Source organism: Pinus tabuliformis, chromosome X (assembly GCF_031772625.1).
Source record: "Pinus tabuliformis cultivar Carrire ecotype Pingquan chromosome X, CPIR1, whole genome shotgun sequence".
Lineage (NCBI taxonomy): Eukaryota > Viridiplantae > Streptophyta > Pinopsida > Pinales > Pinaceae > Pinus > Pinus tabuliformis.
The window spans coordinates 1246434870-1246451265 of record NC_142308.1 but is presented as its reverse complement, the minus strand read 5'-3'; the positions used below and the strand labels follow the sequence as shown (position 1 = coordinate 1246451265).

Genomic DNA, 16396 nt, shown 5'->3' with positions numbered 1-16396 from the left:
ACTGTGCATATATTGTGATATAGTCATGACAGCGAATGTATATATATTCTTCATTGTTGTACATATAGATGACTGTGTATAAGTGCCTGCAGAACAAAGTCAAGATTGTACTGCGGCTCTTCCAACAGAGCAGATATGTCGACTGTCTTGTGTAATGACTGTCTCCATGCATATGACTTGTCTCCATGCTCAGCGTAGGATAAGGGCATCATCTTGCAGCTAGGGCTCCTTCTAGGCCAGCATATTCTTTTGGTTCTCTCCTCCAAAAACCCAAGACGTGGAGAGGAGATCACCTCAAGAATACATGTCCCAAATGACTTCAAGTCCTCACCAATTTATACTAAAACGTGGATGATGAATAGACACGTCTATTGGGCTTCTTGAGCCTACGTAAGAGCTGGTCGGCTTGATAATAATTACATAATCAAAATAAATTCATATCTCCATAAATACTTATCGGAATCGGATGATCTTTGGATCAATCCTACACCTCTCGACGAGAGGGATCCAATAAAAATATCAGCTGCCATAAATAAGTTGACCCACATGGAGTTTGGCCCTAGTTGCCACTTTAACATTCCCTCTCAACTAGGGAGAACTCCATCTGCTAATCCATAATTCCGACTGTACTATCTTTGCCATCAGTGCCCTGCATTGCTCGGCCCAGCTCTGCTCTGCTCTGCTCAGCTTTGTTGGTTCTGTTCTGATCTGCTCAGCTCTGTTGTCTTAGCTGGCTCTGCTCTGCTTAGCTCTGTTAAAAACTATTAAGAAGAAGAATTGATCGAGAATGTCTCATGCCATTCTCCACTGACCCGAAGTCAGTCTCAGAGTGCGTACCACTAGTCCCAGACCAGTCTCAACCGACCCAAAGTCAGCTTCATAGTATGTACCACTCTCACTGGTCCCAGACCAGTACTGCACTGACACGAAGTCAGTCTCAGAGTATGTACCACTGGTCCCAGACTAGTCTCAACTGACCCGAAGTCAGCATCATAGTATGGTACAACTCCTACCACTGGTCCCAAACCAGTATCGCAGGCTTAGAGAGTGTACCACTGGTCCCAGACCAGTCTCAACCGACCCGAAGTCAGCTTCATAGTATGTACCACTCTCACTAGTCCCAAACCAGTCCTGCACTGACACGAAGTCAGTCTCAGAGTATGTACCATTGGTCCCAGACCAGTCTCAACCGACCAGAAGTCAGCGTCATAGTATGTACCACTCTCACTGGTCCCAGACTAGTCCTACACTGACACGAAGTCAATCTCAGAGTATGTACCACTGGTCCCAGACCAGTAACATTGATCCCAGATCAATGGAGGTCATCCTAGCGTAGGGAGTACGGTAGATACAACGATGCGTCCATCGGTACTACTATGGTCCCTAACTTCATTTCCCTGCTCATTGATCAGATGAGAAGTACTTCCCATGAGTCCCAGATTGCATGGGTAGGATGCCTAGACAGGAGAACTAATCAATCCTGTCCTCACAGGAGAACACATCAATCCTGCTACAATCACCATGGAGAACACATCAATCCAGCCCTCACAGGAGAACACATCAATCCTGCTACAATCGCCATGGAGAACACATCAATCCAGGCCTCACAGGAGAACACATCAATCCTGCTACAATCTCCATGGAGAACACATCAATCCAGGCCTCACAGGAGAACACATCAATCCTGCTACAATCGCCATGGAGAACACATCAATCCAGGCCTCACAGGAGAACACATCAATCCTGCTACAATCGCCATGGAGAACACATCAATCCAGGCCTCACAAGAGAACACACCAATCCTGCTACAATTGCCATGGAGAACACATCAATCCAGGCCTCACAAGAGAACACACCAATCCTGCTACAATCGCCATGGAGAACACATCAATCCAGGCCTCACAGGAGAACTAATCATCCTGCTACACAGGAGAGAGAATCATCCTGTTCCACAAGAGAGCAAATCATCTTGTCCCACAAGAGAGCGAATCATCTTGTTCCAGTGCGCACCACCAGGGGAGGGTGAGTCAACCTGTGGTCGTATGTTGCTCCAGTAAGAACCGCTAGCCCCGGAGAGCTCCCAGAGCTCAATGTATTCAACATGTAGGACCCTTTTACAAAGGTCTCTCGACGACTCCAAGTTGTTCGAGAAAATCACAAATTTGATCTTTCCCCGGGCTCTGACCTATACATCATCTCAGTGCGATGGAGCCTCCTTGCTCATCGACTTACCATATCCCAGATAAGGCAGTATTTTATGTCTATCTGCTGGAGCAATCATTGAGTACAGGATTCCTCAATAATCAAATCCCACCTCTGGTTGTCACAGAGAATCACAGTGGTATTCATTATGTGTAGTCACTAAAGAGTTTCCACAGCCAGGCAACTTCATACAAGGTCATACTCATAGTTATGTATCTAGTCTCGACGGTACTTATAACAACCGATTTATGCTTCCTGCTCATCCATGATATCGAAGCAGAATCCAAAGAGAACCAGCACTGAGAAGTGCTCTCGTGATTGTCCACAATGCTTGCCCATTCAGCATTCGAATAATCATGCAGTTTTCATATTTTCGGCAGTACGTCTCAATCCATGAGAGATTGTGCCCCGAAGATATCTCAGAGGATTCTTAGCACCAATCCAATGAGGCTCAACCAAATATGAGCTCACCATGCTAACTGCAAAACATATGTCCGGATGGAAGTTCACCAAGAACATCAACGTGATTGAGTTTATGAAACACAGAGGCATTACACAAATCTGGTCCGACATCACTACCATATAGCTTCTGAAAGTTAATATCCTTGAGGTAGTCACAGGCTTGCAGTTTATCATTTCACATATGGAATCCAACTCCCTCTGTCTCCTACAAATGAGAGGGTCTGCACCTATCAGACATAGGTGTCGGTATGAGAGGTCTGTCATCCACAACCTTCGGATGGTTTGGATAGATTTCACTCCTAGTGACTCTCAGCGTCATCAAACAGCTGTTGATCCTCTCATACTATGCTCAAGGTGTCTTGCTTCAAGCCATAGAGGACTTTCTTCCACCTGTATACATGAGATTCCTATTCATGAATCTCAAACTCCACGAGTTGTTCCAAACTTGTGGACCTGCTACATGAGGGGGAAAGGTCCCCTTGTAATATTTTCCTTCAGTACATCTCAAACATGTACTTTCATGCTCTTTTTGAATTCAGGCATCTCTGTCACCATCTGACTCACAGACCTCCGGTGTTGTGTCAATGGACATGGTCCCCAGTGGACTTCCTGCAACTTGATACAACCCTGAACTCAAAAACATCTTCGAAAATTCAATTTTCAAACACATACCTTTCCATCAACGAATGACACCTTAAAGCCTTCAACTTCCATTCCTGGGGTTCCTTGCTTCCTTGAAGGGTCGGTCGTGTCCTTGATGACTTGGATCTCTACCATTCAGACACTCCTTCGTATAAGGGCCGTTGCGTCATTCTAATAACATTCTCTGCTTTGACTTCACTCTAAGCGAATTATGAGGAACCCATTGATCCTTCTGTCTTGTCCCAACTGTCTTTGGTGATTTCTCTTTCACTCTTGCTTGGGCATTGTCTTCACCTCAGCTCTGATTCCATGTTAATTTTAGGTATGTTCTATGCTAGAGCAATTTATTTAAATTTTCACAGTTAGCAATCACATCAGCATTAAGATAAACTGCAGATAGAACATAAATATAAATCGCAGAAGACAAGCCAAGACAAGAGGACACAAGATGTGGCGCTAGCCAGGGACAAACCCCACAATGTGTGGGGAAACCCTTGATCAATTCTTCTTTTATGTTCTTCAAAGTTCAGCAGAGAAAGAGAGAGATAGTACATTTACAACAGAAGTCAACACTTTGACTTGCATAGATCATTTCGTATAACGATGAGATCAGTTGAAGACACTCTACTTCAACTGATTCTCTGAGGTGACTCCACCTATCATCATGCTGCATCTTGTCCATTTGCTGCACTTGACCGTGTAGCACCATAATGCTGCATCATACATTATCATGTTGCTCATGATCTCATACATCACGCTGCCCATACATCATGTTGCCCATGCTCCATGCATCATTGTGTTGCCCATGCACATGATTACATTTACCTTAATGCTCATGATCTCATACATCATGCATCATGCTGCTCATACTACTTCCCATCATGCACCTCATCATGCTGCTCATAATATTGTGCATCATGCAGCTCATCATGCTGCTCATAATACCCTTCTGTTGCTTCATTATGAAGGTCATATACATATCAGCCTTAGCTACTTGCTATGGCTTGCAGCCTAGCAAAGCAGCTAGGCTATCCTCCACGCAGTCCCATTATTTGCTTAACACTGTCTATATGACCAGCGTTCTTCATAACCATGCTGGACTGCAGTTATGACTGAAGTAGATTATATATTATATGACTGCTCTCATAATATATATGATCGTTCCATACATCATGAAGCGTATATACATATGACTGTGTCTAGGTGACTGTGTTCCATACAGCGTATGATGACTGCGTTCCATACATCATTGCGTCCCATGATTGTTGCGTCCATATATCATATGACCTGCGTGGTATATCACCATGACTTCCCAGCATATTGACTGTCCAATGTTTCAATATAATGCATATGACCTGCATGGTATGACACCATGACTGCCCAGCGTATTGACTGTCCAACGTTTCAATATATTGCATATGACCTGCGTGGTATGACACCATGACTGCCCAACGTATTGACTGTCCAGCGTTTCAATATATTGCATATGACCTGCGTGGTATGACTGCCCAGCGTATTGACTGTCCAGCGTTTCTAGCATATACCTGTACGTGGATTCCAGAAATGAAACCCGAGTTCTGTTCCTCTAACCTGCGGGCTTCATATATATTAGCTGCGGCTAACAACGTTCCATATATAATGTCCTTCCATTATAGCGTATAACTGTACGTGGATTTCGAAGAGCGTATTATATATGACTGCATGTTCTTCCATTGATACTGCGTAAGGCTTCCTTGTTGTGCTAGGGTTTCTTTCCTAAACAGTGTATATTGCCTAGCATATATATGTGTCCAACGTACATAGAGTCTTCATAACCAGCGTATTAAGCATTGCGGCTAGATTTGGGGTTTTCATGTTGTTCATAGTTGCGTATGTATCCCTTGAATGTTGTGCGTATATCTTCATAGCGTTTAGGGCATTTACGTGACTGTGCATATATTGTGATATAGTCATGACAGCGAACGTATATATATTCTTCATTGTTGTACATATAGATGACAGTGTATAAGTGCCTGCGGAACAACGTCAAGATTGTACTGCGGCTCTTCCAATGGAGCAGATACATTGACTGTCTTGTGTAATGACTGTCTCCATGCGTATGACTTGTCTCCATGCTCAGCGTAGGATAAGGGCATCATCTTGCAGCTAGGGCTCCTTCTAGGCCAGCGTATTCTTTTGGTTCTCTCCTTCTCCAAAAACCCAAGACGTGGAGAGGAGATCACCTCAAGAATACATGTCCCAAATGACTTCAAGTCCTCACCAATTTATACTAAAATGTGGATGATGAATATACACGTCTATTGGGCTTCTTGAGCCTACGTAAGAGCTGGTCGGCTTGATAATAATTACATAATCAAAATAAATTCATATCTCCATAAATACTTATCGGAATCGGATGATCTTTGGATCAATCCTACACCTATCGACGAGAGGGATCCAATAAAAATATCAGCTGCCATAAATATGCTGACCCACGTGGAGTTTGGCCCTATTTACCACTTTAACACTACCCCACTAATAAACAAGTCATTAACATACAACACAAGAATGAGCGGACCATTCCCTACAACAATGTAGTATAGGTTCGAATCTGCATCTCTTCGTGAAACCCATCTGCTGCAAGTAAGTATCAATCCTCGAATACCAAGCTCTCGGAGCTTGCTTAAGTCCGTAGAGTGCTCGCCTCAACTGGCATACATGGGTCTCCCGCCCAAGTACCTCAAAGCCCAATGGCTACTCAACATACACCTCCTCCTCTATAACTTCGTTCAGAAATGCGATCTTCACATCCATCTGATGGATCTGCCAACCCATTTCTGCAGCAATAGAAATAAGGGACTAGATAGAAGTGTACCGAGCTACGGGAGCGAAGGTCTCATCATAGTCAACTCCCTCTATCTGTGAGAACCCTCTAGCCACAAACCTCGCCTTGAACTTCTCAATGATGCCATCCACAACATGCTTGATCTTGTAGAGCCACCTAGAAGTCACAACTAACTTTCCCTTAGGCCTAGGCACCACTTCCGAGACATTGTTCTTAATGATAGAGGCATACTCCTCCACCATAGCCTCTCTCTATACCTCCTGGCTGGCAGCCTCCTCATAGCTAGTAGGCTCAAAGTCAACAATGCTGGTAGCCTTGGCTACATAACTGCAAAACCGCTCAGGTGACACACTCTCCCTGTCCACCCTCTTCGGAGGACCAACGAACTCTGCGTCCTTCAAGGTGTCTTGAAGCACTTGGCCCTCCTCTTCCCTGAAGAAGCTTCCCAATAGGGAACCTCATCCTCTGCCCCCCAGTCTGGTGAACCTGAAGGTCTGCCAACTAACCCTGGTGTGCTTGTACCAACACCTGTCCTCAAAGAACATGTACTGGCACCTGTCCCTGTGTCAACTGAAGTGCCATGTGAACTCTGTACCAGTGGACTCCCTAAAAAGTGCTCGAAGAACTCGCCACTGGTGCCCCAGATGTCACTGACACTAAGTACCTCCTATACCAATCGATCCAAAACCCTGAGGTCCTGCTCCCTGTACCTGACCTCCCTACTGAGGAGCAGTGTGTGAATCTCTCCCATCATACTCCCATGATCTCAAATAGGCCCTCTCCTCCTCAAACTTCACATCCCTCCTAATCACCACTCTCCATTTAGAAGGAATGAAGATTTGATAGGCTTTCGAAGTCTGGTTGTAACCCATAAAGGTACCCTTCTCTGCCATGGGTTCCAGCTTCGTCCTCTGCTCCTTGGAGATATAAGAATATGTGAGACATCCAAAGATACGAAGATGTGCCACATGAGTCTTCTCTCCAGTGAAAGCCTCCTTCGGAGTCATATTCCCCAATACTCTGAGAGGACTCCTGTTTTGAAGATAAATAGCAGTATTGTAGGCCTCAGCCCACAAAAACAAAAGCAACCCCTGATCACGAATCATCGCTCTAGCAGCCCCAACAATAGCTTTGTTATTCCTTTCAGACACCCCATTCTGCTGGGGGTTGTAAGGAACCGTGAACTCTCTCCTAATGCCCTCTTGTGCACAGAAGGCAGAAAACCCACCATTGGTGTACTCACCACCATTACCTGACCTCAAGACCCTAATCTTCCTACATGTCTGCTTTTCCACAGAAGCTTTGAACTGTTTAAAGCGACTGAAGACCTCACCCTTGGTCTTGAGGAAATATATCCAAGTCCTCCTAGAGTAGTCATCAATGAATATTGTTAGGATATTCCGACACATAGGAAATAGTTAAGTATAACTTGGTCTAGTGTAGAGTTAGGTAAAGTGTGTTTCTTTACTATGTACTTTTGTAACTTACAATCCAACGGTCACAATATGTTCTAGACATGAAGTGATCCGACGGTTCATTCTCTCCTTGGTATTTCCGACACATGATCCGTGGCTTAACACCCGATTGGTCCATGATCTCTATTTAAAGAACATGGAGGGTCATTTGTAGGGTGACCGTTCATGACAGAAACTTATGTGAATTTTCATTCTTTTATTAATAAATTGCTTGAAGTGGCCGCGTTGGCTCAGGCCGTGGACTATTTCCCTCTTTGAAGGTTTTAACCACGTCAAGAATATTGGTGTATTGATATGTGATCTGTTTGTGAGTAGTGTCCTTTGGTGTTCTGTCTGAGGAACTTACCCTGGAAATTCCTACATGGTATTAGAGTTATTTGAGGGTTGCATCCATTAGTGATCCAAATCTGAATCCGGTACAACTGCATCCAACTGTCGTTTCCTAGATCTACTATTTCAGACTGCTTTTGGGCCGATAAGACTGCTCTATTGTGTTAGGAGCATCTGTTCTAGTGAGGAACCTCTTTCGTTTCACGCGAAAAGGTTTCCGGTAGCCCTAGCTACGTCATTTTTAAGATCTTGAGGTATATAGGCTTTATTTGCAGTTCTAGTTATTGATCTCTCTGTTTATTTTGGTTTATTTAGCTCTCTTTGCCCCCCGACTCTGTGCGATCTGGGAAAATCAGAAACAGAAAGGAAGGATTTTTCTCATGCGTATGCTCTTTTCCGTCGCGCCTTAGTGTGATCTCGGAAAATCAAAAACATTGAGGAAAATATCTAGTTTCCAGCTAAAGCTAACTTCAAGCCATAAGGTTTGGTTTTTTTGTATGTCTGTGTTGGGTTTTGTGGTTTTTGTTTTGTAGGCCAAAAAAGAGTTTTTTCAAGTAAGCACGTACCCCAAAGCTTCAGTGATTTAAAAAAAAAACAACAAAAAACCTTCTTCTTTTTCAAAAATTACTAACCCTTTAAACTTATGAAACCGACGTTTCGGACTATCTAGGTGAGTCCATCATCAGGGTAATGAGATCTTGTATTTTGAGATTGAAGAGAGATTCCATACAGGCTGGTAGAGATTTTTAAAGGGTAATGAGATCTCAAAATACAAGATCTCATTACCCTGATGATGGACTCACCTAGATAGTCCGAAACGTCGGTTTCATAAGCTGCTCACAGGTTTTTTCCATTGATTAAAAACCTTTAAACTTGCTCACTTGGTCCAAAGTTATTTTATGAGAATAGAGGTCTTGAGTTCAAGTCTTTCTTTTTGTTGAGTTACTTTTTCAAAAAGCACATGTAACTTATCTTTTAAAGTTACTTTATGTAAAAGTGTTATCACCCATTATAAAAAGTGAGTCACCTATAATTCTAAAGTCTCTTTATCTTTTATTTAAGTTACAATTTAGTGGGTAGCTCATAAAGTACCATTGTAAAAGTGACTCATTTATGAAAGTGAGTCACATAAAATCTTTTTTTTTTTAAGTGAGTTAATTAGATTAAGTTTGGAGGGGGGGGGATTTTTTTAAATATAACATTGTCATTCACTTCTGCACATTCACGCACTTCGTTGGCATCTTCAACAACTTTTCTTCAAAAAACCATAACTTCTTCATTCGGAAGCCGTTTTCAGAGCCATTTTTTTTAATCAGCCTAATTTTTTCGAAATCTTTCCATTGGAACACTTAGTTTCAACATCTACAACGTCAGTTTCTGTTAAAATGGAAAGTCCATGCCAAGTTATTCTTGATAGCACCAACTATTTCCAATGGTGGTCCTACATTATGGATTTACTTAAAAGTAAAGGTCTTTACAGAATAGCCTCAGGCCAAGAAACTAAATCTAAAGACGCAGATAAGGCAGCTAAATGGAAAATAGGTAAGATCAAGCATGTGGGTTGATAAGGATGTCTATTTCTCCAGACCTTAGATTTCATATCGCAGAACTTGATACCCCTAATGAAGCAATGAAACAACTCCCTAAATTTTTTGGAATTAAAAATGAAATTAGAACCCATCAACTTGAAATTGAGTTGCTTACGTTGGACCCCAATAATTTTTCTTCCATTGAAGATTTTCTGTCCAAAGTTCAAGACCCTTAGACTTCTCTTGGAAGTTGTTAAGGTTAAGAAAGCAGATGGTAGCCTTATATATTCCATTCTTATTAGTTGGGACCAACCTACTCTGTGTTTGTTTCCACCTTCCATTCTACTAAAGAAACCTTTATTTCTCAAGGACAAGACTACAAATCCCCCTCTTTTGATGCCTTTCATGATTCTTTAATAAGAGAACAAGAAAAACTCTTACATCTTGGTCTTCTTAATCTTGAAAACTCTTCTAAGAAAACTTTAACCGCCCAGCAAAAACCAAATTCAAAGAATCCTAGGAAGCAGTATCCTAAAAGGAATGGTCCTAAACCTAACAAGGGTCCTAAGAAATTTCAGTCTCAAAATGAAAAATCAATTTAACAAAATGATAAGGTAAATAAAAACAAAGGGAAGAAGACTGATAGACATTGCAACTTTTGTAATCGAGATGGCCACTTAAAATCCAAATGCTTTAAGAAGATGGAAGCCTTAGAAGAAGCAATGAAGAAGCATAACATCCGTTTGGAGCATTCTTCAACTTCAACTTCATCTTCAGGAATAACACTTTCTGCATGTGGTTGTTAAGCATCTCAGTCTGGTTATGCACTAAATGTATCTTCTTCTTCTCATTCTCATGAGTGGCTCATTGATTCTGGAGCTTCTTATCACATAGCGAAAAACAAAGCCATGTTTTCTTCTTTAAATGATTGTAACACCAAAAATATTTATGTTGGTGATGACAGATCTCTTAGTGTTGTAGGTACTGGAACTATTCATCTAGACAATGGTCAATTTAATGATGTATTATATGTTCCAACCTTATCCTGCAACCTTCTATCTGTATATCAAAAAACTCATTCAGGTGAAGATAAAATCGTTGAATTCTCACCTCATGATATTGTAATTAAGGACCTAAGAGATCCTAGACAGATTTTAGCTACTGGCATTACTGATGATTCTACAAAGTTGTATAAGTTTAACAACTTTGGGTCATCAACTCTTCCCTCGGTATTTGTTGCTTATAATGATGAAGTGAGCAAACTTTGGCATGAGCAATTTGGTCACTTACACTATCGCTCCCTTCAAAATCTATGTAAAGAAAATATGGTGACAGGTCTTCCTATGGTGTCTTGCAGAGATGGTGTTTGTTCCAGATGTGTACTCGGAAAACATCATTGGGATAGTTTTGAAAAACATGCCTCTTGGCCGAGAGGCAACTTGACCGAGAGGGCCGACGTGGCAACTTGACCGAGAGGGCCGACGTGGCAACTTGACGAGACAAATGACACTTGACAATTTTTAAAATTTCTTTCTGCAAGGAACATGAAGAACAAGCCTTTCTAAATTTTCTTTTGACTCATCATAATAAATTCTTTTTGACTCTAAGCATGAAGAACATGCCTTTGACAAGAATATAATACATATAATAAATACATCAATGACATTATGAAGACCGAACCTAGTTACAACTTCAAAAAGGGATAGGGTTTTATGTGGAAAATTGATAAAAAAAATAAACTTATGTTTGATGTTTTATAGTTCTTAAAGTAGGATTTTCACTTAATAATTATATAAAAGAAAAATCTAGCATTGTTGCATGTTAAACCCTCCTCTTTAGGGCTGACATCATCATTTATTTGTTGTTTATGCATGGTTTCAGCCATAAAACTCCATTAAAAACCCTAAACCCTTGGTATTTATTTGAAGGTCTAGGCTCTTTTGTTGATCAATCATTGAAAGACCCTTTCTTTAGGCTATTATATGACATTGCATGCCTTATCATTGAAATTTTGCAAAACCCTAGCTTATAACAACCTTGTAGTTGGTGTAGGAATAAAGTACCTGAACTTTGGCAAAGAATATTTAGGCCTTGTAGGCCATATCGCAATTAGTAGACATCTTATTATTCATCTTTAGTCATTTCCATTGAATATCTTTAGATGAGTAGTTAAGGAAGCCTCCCTTGTGGTCAAACACAACTAAAGAGCAAGAGAAGGGTTGTTGAGGTGACAATGGCAACCGTTTCTCTTGTTGCCCTAAGGTCTTGCTTTGCCTAAAGAGCAAGAGAAAGGTTGTTGAGGTGACAGTGGCAATTATTTCTCTTATTTCCCAAAGATCTTATTCTACCTAGTGAGGCTTTGCACTAGGCCTACTAGATTTTGCGACAATAGTGCCAACAGTGGGCAACCTTCCTAAGTGACCCTACAGTTGCACTTGGTTCAAGGGCCTAAATTTCCTTAAGTTCAAGTATGGAAGGTAACAACTTTCTAACTATCTATCTCATTCAATGAGTGTGTTCCTTTACCCTATCCTCCTTGGGTTGTTCCCACCCTCCCATTTTCACAACTTACTCTATGAGACTTGTTTCTTAGCTAAGCTATAAGTTGGTTGCCTTGCCAAAGAATATTGAGTTTTAGGGAATCTTGGGTCTTGATCTCTTCTCTTTTGTTGAAGTTGTCTATATAGTATTGCTACTTCCACCTGACATACCTCTTCCATTTACCCTCATTGTAATACTCTCGTAAGTACCTTATCAAATCCTTATCAATTGGGTAACCCTTTTCCATTATGCCCCAATCATTACACACTTCCCGCATTGTAGAATCCATGTGGACTTTCTCCTTTTCAACTCTTCATGGATGATTTTAGCAAGAATCCTTTCCCTGTCCATGGTTTCCACCTTTTTTTCCCATATATTCCTTCTTATTGTGTCCATATCTATAGGGTATAACCCTCTTTCAAGTTTGGGGTGTCGATTTTTAACCTCAAAAAAACTATCATGAAGTGCTTTTTGCACTCTCTGCACATTGTTCCATCTATTTCTAGGTGTACTTGGCCCCCATATCTCACCTATAGAGGGGTACTAGGATTAAAGCTAAGATAAAAATAGATTGTTGGGTCAACGAAGGTGGATAGCTAATATGAGTTTTAATAATAAGCTCCTATCGCATTTGAAAACTAGAAAATATCCTTGGTATTGATAAGATGTTTAATATACTAGCAAATAGGACCAAGTCTAGTTCCAAATGAGCTATTACTAAGAAATAAGAGTGAAAAAAAAAATAGGACAAACTTATTGAGAGATTTCACTACTATAATCAATTGACAGCAAGGATGATCTAGGTGCTACAATAATGAAAGATATCTCTAGAAGACTATTAACTTGCCACTTTTGACATTGAACTCACTCAAATGAAAATTATGCAAAAAAAAGTTATCATGTTCTATATTAATGTAGCTAGGTGGAATATACTCCCAAAGAAACTGCATGAAAACCGAAGTATAGGAAGAGTAAATGAGAAAACAAAACATAGAGATATTGGCAAACATCGGCAAAATTAAGATACCACCAATATATCTTTAAAAATCAGCAAACATCGGCTAGGCCAAAAAAATTGTGATTTCGGAATGTATCGCGATAAAATCATGATGTTTTGTAGGGAAATCAATCCTATCTTCATAACGCATGCATCAAGAAAGTGCCAAAAAAGGATAATGAAATAGTAATAAATTCAAGCAGATATTTCAATCCACGTGATCCAAGAAGCCATGGGTATTCGATACCTAGCATCACACATACCAAAAATGGGTATTTGATACCTAGCATTACACATACCAAAAAGAGTCCATCCTTTGCACTGATATCCTCCAACCAGGCCACTCTTGGTCCCACAAGTTCACAGGGTGAAGGCTCTAGGGGCCTTTTGTTGTGCTTCAAAGCAATGACCCAAAACCTCAATAGTAAACAACAATATGCCACCAAGTTCCCAAACCCCCTTGCACATCTTAGCAAGGCACATACACCTCAATAGGTGACACATGCACTCCAACATCCCTAGCAGCCACTAAAACACACTTCAGCTTTGAACATGCATAGGGAATGCCAATCAACACCAATATAGTTAGTCTAAAGGTTTTGTACACGAAAAACAAGAAGTGGTTGTTGTTAAGAAGGCTAACAATCATCCCATCAACAATTACAAAACCAAAGCACCTCCAACAATTAAATCTTGGTATTGTAACTAAAATGTTTTCCTATGTATGACAAAGCACAAAGCAAGCTACAAAGATATTTATTCATCTACTTTTCAATTTCATGCACTCATTCACGAAGCATAGTACAAAACTATTCAACAATGATACAAGCACTGTTGTGTCCTATTATCTCCTCATTTATATCTAAGTTGCATGATACAGGGAAATGGGTACACATTTCCGTAACTAAAACACACTAGAAATGTGAGCTCTCAAATTTGGAAACAGGGATATGTGAAATATATATATATATATATATAAGAAATCATTATGAATAAATGAGCAAGAACATTTAAATGAAAAGAAAAGTTCCATCATCATTTACACTAGGATCCTCCTCATTAGTATTGCCCTATGTCTCTACATCAATCCTCTAGGGACATCAGTCAACATCGTCTAATTTTGATGAAACTACCTAATCCAAGATTTAAAATATGCTACGATAAGCCTATCATGCCTGATCAATGATTTTGGTTTGAGTAAAGGGCACATTTTTGTTAAGGCCGTGACAAAGGAGTCCAACAAGCAATATCCCTAACATGGAGGTACATAATGGGCTCGGCGCTCTTGATTAACTACAAATTCCAAACCTTCATACATTATAGAATCTAATGAAAATAATCCTGAAATTCTGAAAACTGTCAAGTTTGTTGAATTTTGAATAGGATATGAAATTCTACTTTCTCCATATGAAGATTGATGAGGTCGGAAGCACTCTCAAACATCTTGAAACAATTAATGGTAACGTTAAAAATTTAAGTAAAAGTGACATTTATTTTACTTTAAGAATTTAACATTACCATTAATTAACAACATTTTGGTGCAAATTGAGAGTGAAACCTTTTTTAAAGAAAAAATTCTGGTCTTAGAGGTTTCTAGAAGTCTCATTAATTCATGATTAACCTCTAGTTAGGCAATAAAACCAAAAGTGTGGTTCCCAACAATTAAATCAAGGCAAAATCAAACAAATTTCATTTGGAAACGCATTGTACAGACGTTGAAACACATTTCAATTTGTATGAAACACATTTCTGACATGTGAAATGCACTTCATACAAACTGAAACACGCTTCAGTCGAGTTTCAATATGAAAACGCAGCTAATATGCAAGGGGGGCCAAGTTTCCTGCAACATAGGTTTATATTCATTCTTCCATGCCCATAATTAGTCCAACTTAAGTCAACCTCTAATTTGCATCTTGGAATTGAATCTATGAAGAGAATAGATATGGACTTATCCATAAAGGCAAAAGTGGACACTCAAACAACAACAGACTTGTTGAGGGAAGATAAACATATTATACTCCAATTCCAAGTGAAACAAGAAAGCAAAATCATGAGCTAGAAGTTATAAATTATTCATTTGTGTTGGCAAAAACCAGGTAGGACATGCAAGTGTGGAGTGAGGAAAGATAAGCGTATTATACTCCAATCCCACGTGAGACAACAAGCAAAATCAAAAAGTAGAAGCCATACATTATTCGTTTAAACTAAGTGTTGGCAAAAACCAGGTAGGACATGCAAGAGTAGAAGAAACAGGAACTTTAAGGAGTTGGTACTGTTACATGTGACAAGGACATCCAATTGGGGAAGCTAGTAGAGATGATGTAGGTTATAACTAATCAATGAACCACATTAGCTAGTTTGAAACGCATCGGCAATTTAAATGATTTATGTGATGGATCCAGAAGACAGATATCTGAATAAAAGAATTTTTTAGAATTATAATATCAATACTTCATGAACCAAAGCTCTCGCCCACATAGTAGAGGGCATCATTAAAAATATTTGTATCAACCCATGTCTTGCACCTAACCTCCAGTCTATTATTCAATAAATATTTATTTTGACTCTATATTAGTGCTTTTTGCATTAATACCGATTTGTCCCAATGGGTTTTTTTAGAACCTAGGTACCTTCAATTACACTACAATGTAGCCGATGAAACTGGTAAAATGCAGCAAGACTAGCATGGAGGATTTAGATATGTTATTTGCGTTGCTTACTCTTGTTACATTGTTTGAGAAAAACCACGGAAGAAATATTGAAAAAATACGATATTCAGACATCTCCATCACATGAAAATTGTCTAGTTGACACTGTCACATAGTAGGGATTCTTAAATAGTATTTTTCACCTTTTACAAATCTCAAACCTTCAATGTCTGTAATCACATAATAGATTTGTAACTGTAAAGCTATAAAAGTGTTCTATCCAAATGCACTCTGCATATATAAATCATAATATACCTACAAACTGGAAGCAGCTAATCATCTTTTCTTGAAACATTTATGGATGCTATAATTACATGGCAAAGGATGATGTCATTCTTACCTCAATTAGCCCTTATATAATAAATTTGTTTTGACAAATTAATGAGCTAGAGCATATTTTTAAACAATCAATCATGAAAATCCAACCCACTCATCATCATACCAATTTGCCAAACCATTTGTTAGAACTTAGAAATGAAAACCACATGGCGATTTATGATCCAATGACAAAGTATAGCACAACCTTGGTTCCATCAAGAATATTTACTGAGGTAGGAGATGACTATCTACTCAGAGGAATCTTCAGTGTGCAATGGCTGCACTAGGTCATCCTGTTTAGACTGTGTAAGAGCCTCAGCTTGTAGTAGGCGACTCAAATTTTTGTCTTCCATATTTTTCTGCAA

At 39.8% G+C, this 16396-nt stretch overlaps 1 protein-coding gene across 2 annotated transcripts in view; it reads right to left on the bottom strand.

Annotated features, from left to right (window-relative positions):
- The window catches only part of LOC149144489 (protein phosphatase), a 59041-nt gene that overhangs the window by 23990 nt on the left and 18655 nt on the right, over positions 1 to 16396 (bottom strand). For both annotated transcript variants that reach the window (XM_089447338.1, XM_089447337.1), the window contains exon 3: positions 16237 to 16390. In XM_089447338.1, coding sequence (XP_089303464.1) covers positions 16280 to 16390 — 111 coding nt within the window. In that variant the 3' untranslated portion in view covers positions 16237 to 16279. The remainder of the gene's footprint in view (positions 1 to 16236; positions 16391 to 16396) is intronic.